This window comes from Mesocricetus auratus, unplaced genomic scaffold, assembly GCF_017639785.1.
Source record: "Mesocricetus auratus isolate SY011 unplaced genomic scaffold, BCM_Maur_2.0 Super-Scaffold_100037, whole genome shotgun sequence".
Lineage (NCBI taxonomy): Eukaryota > Metazoa > Chordata > Mammalia > Rodentia > Cricetidae > Mesocricetus > Mesocricetus auratus.
In genome coordinates, this window is record NW_024429215.1 from 7,269,508 (window position 1) to 7,278,907 (window position 9,400).

Consider the following 9,400-nt stretch of genomic DNA (forward strand, 5'->3'; position numbering starts at 1 on the left):
CTCTATGGGACTCTAATAAAACTCAAAAAATTTTACATGGTAGATTTGGGAAGAATCTTGTCTTTGATTCTGTCATTGGTGTACCATCTTGGGGGAAGTAACCATTGATTGTTCATGTATCTCCAAAAAAATTCACACAAAATACTCAAACCATATCCTGATCTGGGTAGGAAACTGACCATGATAAAGAACTTACAGCATTATGAGTGCAGTCTGGATAAAAGGGTGATGCACGGTAGATGCAATAACAGAAATAGATCAGCTTTGAGCCCCTCAGGTGAAAATATTGGCTCAGGAAGGCACCAGGATTATTTCTTGTAAAGTCCTGGTCTGTGGTAAAGAGGACTATCCTAGAATCTGTAGATTGGTATAAGGGAGATGCTCTGAAATAGGAGATCAAAACCAGGAAACTCACTGAGAAATGGAGTAAATTGAGTAAATTGAGACCTGCCTAAGTTTCAGGAGACTTCATGTCAGAAACAAAAACTAAAACAAAAGAACTACACAGAACCAGCGACCACATCCATCAGAGCCCCACCCTTCATGGCCATGAGAAAACAAAAGCTACGTGCCTAAAAAGAGTAGTTCCTGTTTTTTAAAGGACTGTCTGTGCAATATACACATTACAAGGATACACCCGACTGCAAGGGCTATGCAATTACTGTCTGTTCATTTGGCAAGGGGATAAACCTTTTACAAACTTTTGGCAAACAGAAGATGCCATGATCCAAATCCTCACATTTCTTCTCTGTCTTGGTGAGAAATGGAATTGTAGAGAGAGAATTCTTCCATGAAAGGGAGTCCATCTCACAGCCAAGTGTTAGTCCATCAGGGTATCTCAGTAGCACAAAAGGGACCTGGAATTAGAGGTAGTGCTCAGGCTTCAAGTGAATACACTCACAGGTAACTCTCTTGCAGGACTGAGTCTGGACCGCAAGAACCCAGTGCTGGCAGGTGAGTGTCTTCCCAGATGTCCTAGGGTGTACATTCTCAATGGAAATCAAGGGTCACATGTGAAGAAAAGGGATGGAGAAAAGCTGATATGGGCTGCTTCTGGTGTTGCCTGATATGTCCTGAAGTTGAGAGCTTGGGTCTCAGTGGGATGTTCTCAGACCTAACTTGTTTTTCTACTTGTTTGTTTCTTTTCCTGTTTCCAGGGGGCCTCTTTAAGCCCACACTCAGAGCTGTGCCAAGGAATGTGGTAACCATTGGGAATCAGGTAACTATAATTTGTGAAGGTCCCTTAGATGCCAAGGAATATCATCTCTATAAAGATGGAAAACCAGACTCCCAGATACCACCAACTCATCAAGACACTGAGGAAAAAGGCAAGTTATTTATCTCATCGATTGAAAGTCACAATGCAGGCCAATATTCATGTTACTACAAAAACCCTGCTGGTACATCAGAACAAAGTGACATCCTGGAACTGGTTGTGACAGGTGAGAGTACCCTTCTCCAGCGCTGGGATCTGTCTTGAGGAAACAAACGCATTCATTGTGGGGTAACTTTCTCAAATTCTGGAAGAGGGAGGGCAATATTAGCCATATAAATACACTTAGGTGGATTTGTCATCTCTCCTAGGAGTATACTCCATCAAAGTCATTCTGTCATCTCTGCCCAGTCCTGTGGTGCCTTCCAAAAGTTACAGGATTCTTCAGTGTTCTTCACAAGAAAAATATGACAGTTTCATTCTAATGAAGGAAGATCAGAAATTCTCCAGTTCCATGGCCTCAAAGAACACAAACACCAGACTATTTCACGCCCAGTTCCCAGTAGGTCCTGTAAGCCACATCCAGAGATGGATTTTCACATGCTATGGCTATTACAAGAACAGCTCCCAGCTGTGGTCATTACCCAGTAACCACCTAGAACTCCTGGTCTCAGGTAAAGGAAACAGTAAACTTTGCTTTCAATGATAATGGGCATGACACAGGGTCACAGTGAAAGATGATATGCAGTGGGTTAATGAACTCATGCTCATGAATCCAATTTTGAAGAATGTGGGAGACAATAGGATTTCAGGTACAGAAACAAACTTAGGAATCCTTGGGAATCTTGAGTCATTATATGTCCTTCTACCTTAGGCAGCATCTAAGTGTCATTTGCAAGTATAACCTTTGCACATGTGTCCTAAGAGATGCATCTCATTTTCTTCTATTTCACAGTGGCTCTCCACAAACCCACCATCTAGGCTCAGTCAGTCACTCTGATCATATCAAAGAATTCTGTCACCATCTGATATGAGGGGACCTGAGAAACCCAAATGTATGTTCTACATAAAAAGGGAAGCCTAGAACCCTGGCACAGAAAGACCCCATATAATCACAATGAGGCAAAATTTACTATCCCATCTGTGACAACACTGACTACAGGGAAATATCACTGTTACTATTAAAATGCTTCTTGGTGGTCAGAATGCAGTGACATCCTGGAGCTGGTGGGAACAGTTGAGTAGATATTTAGGAATCATATGGATCCCCAGAAGAGACTCTTTAGAAAGTTCTGCTCTGAATGTGTTCCCACTCATTACTCAGGTCTGGCAGGCAATCCACACTGGGTAAATCCATTTAATATTTTATATGCATCTCTTCTAGGTATCTATAACAAACCCACCCTGTCTGCACTGCAGAACCCTATTGTAACCTTAGGAGGATCTGTGAACCTCTCATGTGTCTCAAATCAGAGATATAACAGTTTCATTCTAATTAAGGACAAGCAATTCTCCAGTTCCATGGACTTACAATATATATATACTGGGATGTCTCCAGCCATATTCCAAGTTGGTCCCATCACAATCAGTGAAAGATGGAGGTTCAGTTGCTATGGCTATTACTCAAGCAAGCCTCATGTATTGTCAGAAGGGAGTGACATCCTGGAGCTTCTAGTTTCAGGTGAGGAAACTGCAGCGTCTGTAGAGAATGACACTGAGACTTAAACAGGTTTCCTAGGATACCCTAATGTGTGATAAGTACAAGGAAAGACAGGACCATTATCCCTCTGCTACAGATGCAGATTGTGGAAGTCAAGATACTTAAAACAATGAGGGGGTTGTGAGAACGGAATTTCAAATTGTCAGGAGGAGATGGATCATCAGAATTTTTCATGTGTCCACCTGTTATTCGAGTCTTAGTTTCACATTCACTGTAAAACTGAAGTCTCACATCCTTCTCATATACTTCTTTGCAGGGACCCTTCAGAAACCCACCATCAAGGCTGAGCCAGGCTCTGTCATCACAACAAACAATTCTGTGACTATCTTTTGTGAGGGAAACATGAAAAACCAAATATATTTCCTGTATAAAGAAGGAAGCCCAATAATTCGGCACAGATTAATTGAACCGGGGCAATACTACAAGGTCAATTTTTTCATCTCATCCATAACACAGTATCATGCAGGGCGGTATCGCTGTTACTGTTATAATGTGGATGGATGGTCTCATCACAGTGACTCCCTGGAGTTGGTGGTGACAGGTGAGTGGACACTGAAGGACAGAATCTTCATATTTTCCTCTGTGGGCAACTAAAAACACTACTACTGGCCACAAAAAGACTCACAGGAAGAAAGAAGGAAAACTCAGTTCAGGTTGGCATAATAACTGCTGGTTCAAACTTCTGGAAATTCTGACACCATGTGGTTTGTTTTAAGCATACCTAAACACAGTACAATTTTGAAAACTAGGCAAAATTACATCAAAACTCAACCCAAATGCATGTGACCATGAAGATGGGTTCTATATCTTAAGTTACTTTTATCTGCTGTGGTCTCTGACAGAGAAAATAAAGATGGTAGCAGGGTATGAAGTATATATAACATCTTACATAAGTATTGGCTTTATTAACTAAAAGCTTATGATGAATGTCTAGGGAGTGAGAGTCTGAGATAAATATTCTGGGGGATTTAGTTGAGGTTTGGACCTATAGATAAATGGTCACTTGGATACTCCTAGCTTTCTTGGTGGAAAACTCGTATTTATTTTATCCATTGAACAGACACACTGCATTTATAACATTGCTCATTCTTCCCATATTATCTGTGAGCATGAGTACATCATGTCTTTTACATTTCTCTCAGGAAATACATCTCCATAATGTTTTCACCCACAGCCCAGCCTGCTGGAGACAATGTATCATTTAACAACTAATCCTCTTCTTCTAGGTGTCCACCATGATAAACCTATTCTGTCAGCTTTGCCCAGCCCTATGGTAAAATCAGGTATGAATGTGACACTCCAGTGTGTCTCATCAAAAGAATATGATTGCTTTATTGTGACTACTGAAGATAAGAATTTCTCCAGATCACTCAAGGCACAATACATACATAGTGGACAGTCCCAGGCTCTGTTTCCTGAGATCTCTGCAACATACAGAAAACATGGACCTTTTAGATGTTATGGATACTACAAGAGTAAACCATATATATGGTCAGAGGCCAGTGAACCTCTGGAGATATATGTCTCAGGTGAGAAAGTTTCATTCACTGTGTTTTGACATGAGGGCCCTTTATCACTAGCTCTGCTACCCTGAAGATGGTTCCAGTCATGAAGGCTGAAGGGAGCTCTTGACTGCTATCACCCATATTATGAAAGACCATGATACTATCAGAGCAGGACAGGAGGGATATTTGTCTTAGTTAGGTTTTCTAGTGTTGAAATTACATAACATGGCCAAAAAGGAAGTTGTGTAAGAAAATATTGTTTGGCTTAAACTTTTGCAAAACTGTTTATCCTCAAAGGAAATTAGGAGAGGAATTCACACAGAGCAGGAATCTGGAAGCAGAAGTTAGTGCAAAAGTCCTGGAGTGGTATTTGCTCTTCCTGGCATAATCAGCCTGCTTTCATATAGAACCTAGTACGACAACCCCAGGCATGGTATCCTCTACAATAGGATTTTCCCTCCTCTATCAATCGCTAACTAACAAAATATCATACAGGATTGTGTGCAGCCTAATATTGTGGAGGCTTTTCCTCAGTTGATGCCCCTTTTTACACAATGACTTTAGCTTTTTTCAGTTGACATAAAACTAGCGTGCACTAGAATGTTTACCAAAGGATGACTTTCTACATGTCCTTCTTCCAGGACTATCCAAGAAGCCCTCCCTTCTGACAAAGCAAGGACCTATTCTGACCCCTGGAGAGAACCTGACCCTGCAGTGTTGTTCAGACATGAGTTATGACAGATTTGCTCTGTCCAGGGAGGGTGGAAGTTACCTCTCACAGATGTATGCCCATCATACCAGGGATGGAGAGTCTCATGCCAATTTCACCTTAGTTTCTGTTAATTTCTCCACTGGTGGCAGGTATAGATGCTTTGGTTCACACAACTTCTCTTCTGAGTGGTCAGCCCCTAGTGATCCTCTGGACATCTTAATCACAGGTGAGGAACCTAGTGCATTCTCTCAGGCACCCAGATTCTGAACAAGCTAATCTTTGGGGAGGCCAGTGGTTGGTCGTCAAGATGATGAAGTTTATCTCAGGATGAACAGATCTGTGGATAGTGGAGTAGATGAATGACATTCAGGGAAAATATACAGACTAGGTAATGAAAAAGAATCTCAAAACAGTGATTATATTATCAATCCAGTGAACAGTTTCCTTCTTTCGAAGAAGATGTATCCCACTCATATATTCATCAAACATCAAAGCCAAAAGATTTATAATAAAAATAGCTAGAATTCTCCATCAATGATTTAAACTCAGCCCTTGGACATACCTATAGGTGCTTTGTTTCTCAAAACTTATACCCATACATGTTGTCACGTTCCAGTGTCCCCATGTTGATCAAACTCTCAGATGAGATGACTCTGATATGTGTGAGTCAAGAGGGTAACACTGATTAGTTGACCTTGGAAGCTCTTGAATGGGATGGGAACAAACTTATCCTAAGGAGAGGTAATCAGAAAGGGTTCACTATTCAGTGGCACAGAGGCAAATTTGGATTCCTGAATTCATACCCAGTCCACATTCTTCCACATTCTTCAGAATGTTCCAGGTATGGTCCTGGAAGGGTATGGTGAGGCTTCAGTGTGGATTTAAGAAGGAGAAGAGATGATATAATTAGCTCATGCTTTTTCTCATCACTTTTTCTTGTCCTATTACTAACAATTTCTTGGGTCCCAAGGCTCATGCCAATATTATTGTTAGGGTTGTCTCTCTAGAGCATTAGTTCCATCACAGAATATGAAAACTCTCACCCTCTGTAAGTCTTTATTTCTGTATCACCTTGGATGTTGACCAAGATCTGGATTTCAAGCAGTAATAATTCCAACATATCCCACACAACAAAAGAGGATCACAGCCTCAGAGGTAATAGAGTCATCCCAACAATGTAATATTTGAGATCTGCCCTAGGAGAAGCATATAATCATTCTCTGAAAACCATTACTCACCCCATGGAGTTTGACAAGAGATATCTAAACTAGAACTCTGTTGCATGATTGGTCCATTGACTCAATCTAGATATGGAGTAGATGCAGTCTTTTCTTGGAAGTTCACTAGGACAAGGACCTCTTCTGTGTGTTTTCCAGTTTCTACAAGGGTAAATAGGAGAGTCGTGGGCTAGATGTTTAGTTGATTTTAGTTCTGACCTTTCTCCGTCTTTCTCATACAGAGAAACTTTCTAGAAACCACTTTTGCAATTGTCTTGCCCCATCTGACACTGAGATGATGACATTGTGTAGGGGAATGTGAGAGGGTTAGGGCAGGGCAATCAGGTTCTTTTCCAGTTAATGAAGTTTAGTTCCAGATAGGGAAGAAGGCTAAAGTCTGGTTACTTGGGTTTAATTCTCATTAATGTGCCTTCCTGCTGGGTGAGCAGCAGGTAAAAGATTTGGCTGTGGTGAGAGTCATGTTCACATTGCCTGACTATGAGTGTAAGAGGTCCTGAATAAAGAGACTCACTATGGGCCTCACACACAATTCATCATTCATGAATTAACTTACATGTTCCTGTGTCTCAGACTGGGCAAATAGCATAGGAGGGCTTCCTAAATTCTGAATTGGAGATGGGATTTCCTTTTATCAATCCTTAGTTCTCTGTGTCAATGTAAACTTCATGTTCAAGTCCTTAGCCCAAAGTATAAACTAAAACACTTTGATCTCTGTGTTGAATCCAATAAGAATTCTAGATAGAATCATGGAAATCAGGGAAATGGCTTATACTGGATCATTTGACATTATATGATTAGCCTGATATGCAATTACAGGACATGAAAAAGCAGGGAGTAATGAATGTTTAACTCAGAGAAGTTACTCAACTCTCTTAAGTACATCATCAATTGTATACCTTCTTGTCTTCCTAGCATCTTCTGAGAATGTCACTGTATCACAAAACATGTCCAAACCAAAAACAGGTGAGTAAGAATTATCACTCATAGAATCAGTCCAAGTGTTTCGATATCTGATCATCCAAAGGTGAATTTGTTCTTCCCTGCTGTCTTTGTCCAAAATCAAGCCTCAGAGTCACAGGAATATCACACAGTGGAGAACGCCATCAGGATGGGGATGGCCAGCTTTATCCTTGTATTCCTTGGAATACTGGTGTTCAGAGCTTGTCAGAGCTGTAGACAGATTCAACATGCAAATGGATTGTCAGTGGGGGATACGGAATTGCATCTTTTGCAGTGTCATGGACTGGACAATAAATAAGAGGATTCACGTTGGCTTTGTAAGAAAATACAGTGATCAAATTGAAGAACTGCTATCAGAAAACATACCAGGCATGAGTGTGAATTGAGTGCAAGGAAAACATCTGGCTGTTGGGGTAGAGGGCTCGTTCCCCACCAATTACAGTTACTCTCTTACATTTTGTCAAGGAATTTTGCTGACCAGTGCTCCTTTCTCCTCATCTAATGACATGGGGCAACATTGTGCATAAAGCAGGGTTGGCCTCTCATTTTGTACATATTTTGCTTTGTTTTGATTTCTTATAATGCTTGCTATTACTTTTAAATTGCTATATTCCCATATGCATTATGAATTTCCAATTCTTTTCTACTGATAACAAAATACTTGGCACAGTTGCAATAAACATCAGCGGAAATGAATCTCCCCCAGAGTGAAAAATATGTGACATAATTCAAACTCTTCTTGTAGGCTTTGGACATTCAGTTCTCACCATATGTTCATTGTGTGACTTTTCTTAACATGGAAAAGATTACCAATTATATACAACTGTTAGAAGAAACTCACTGGTAGGACACAGTTAACGTGGATTTGAAATCATTACTTTTAAAAGCAAAGTTCTGATGTAAAGTATTTTATGATTATTCTATACATTACCTTTATTATCATTTTAAATACATTTAATTATTTGGGTTGTGTGGGGAGTAGAGGGTATGCTTATGTGTGTAAACATGCCATCATATGCCTGCAGATGTCAGAGGCATCAAATCTCTTCTTCCATCATGAAAGAGGCCTGAATCAATCATAGGTCATTAGAATTGGCAGTCAGCTTTTATACACAGAGGTGTCTTTTTGACTAAATGTTTTACTGCCAATGAATGAAGTTCAGAAGTAATATATTAACATGGTAAAAGATACAGAAGTAGTGTCATGGATCTCTAATCCGTACTGAAATATTGAGAGCTTGTGCTGGGTAGCATGCATTTGGAGATGGGCCTTAGGCTTCCTAATAGATAAAAAAATTATTCCAACCCTAAATTTATGTCCTCAAAACTCTGTCTACCAGGAAGGATCATATAGATCTCAGAGGCACAGGCACCTGGTAAAAATATAAAATTTATGTCATTATTCTGAAAAGATGGATCTACTCAGAACTGTTTACAAGATATAATTCTAAGTACACTCAAGTCACAGAACCTTTAACCTCCACCAAACCATACATCAGCAATGTCACCCAATATTACTGCCAATTGACAATTACCATGAAGGTTAGTACACCTTATCTTCACAGTATTTATTCCCACAGATCACTCCAGAAGTGAACATAAATGTGAAATATGAAATGAAATATTTTATTATGACATTTTCAAGAAAATAGACTGTGTGCATGTGACAATAATATTTATTGAATATGTCATGAATTTGGAAGGGTGTGGGAAAACACAGGAGGAGTTGGAGGGGAGAGGAAGGAGTAGAAATGAGGTAAATACAGTACTCATCTATGAAATTCTACAAAAAATAAAAAGTATTTAAATGTTATGTATAGACTTTTATTTTACATTATGTATTTTTTGTTAAAACAAACTTACAATCTTATACCTGTTATACTTTTGGTGTGCAATCTGAATACATTATTATAAAATGATTTTTTCACATTTCTATCAGTTCTTTGAAAATTTTGTATGATTTATTTCATCATGTTTTTCTTTCTCCCTCATGTCTTCCCAGATCCAATTCTCATGTTATTATCACCCAACTGCATGTTATAATTACGTAGG

At 39.6% G+C, this 9,400-nt stretch overlaps 1 protein-coding gene across 1 annotated transcript; it reads left to right on the top strand.

Moving 5' to 3' along the window:
• The first annotated feature begins 600 nt into the window (after window positions 1-600).
• Window positions 601-9,161, top strand: LOC101841159 (leukocyte immunoglobulin-like receptor subfamily A member 6). The gene is made up of 10 exons (XM_021224081.2): window positions 601-756; window positions 919-954; window positions 1,158-1,442; window positions 1,585-1,887; window positions 2,598-2,894; window positions 3,190-3,474; window positions 4,160-4,462; window positions 5,080-5,376; window positions 7,301-7,351; window positions 7,453-9,161. Exons 1-10 carry the CDS (start codon window positions 723-725, stop codon window positions 7,644-7,646), a joined length of 2,085 nt encoding a protein of 694 aa, XP_021079740.1. The 5' UTR covers window positions 601-722; the 3' UTR covers window positions 7,647-9,161.
• Window positions 9,162-9,400: the final 239 nt, after the last annotated feature.

Coding starts and splice junctions, on each gene's coding strand:
- LOC101841159 (XM_021224081.2), top strand. CDS start 723: ATGATCCAAATCCTCACATTTCTTCTCTGTCTTG. Junction 955..1,157: donor CAAGAACCCAGTGCTGGCAG/GTGAGTGTCTTC, acceptor TCCTGTTTCCAG/GGGGCCTCTTTAAGCCCACA. Junction 1,443..1,584: donor CCTGGAACTGGTTGTGACAG/GTGAGAGTACCC, acceptor CATCTCTCCTAG/GAGTATACTCCATCAAAGTC.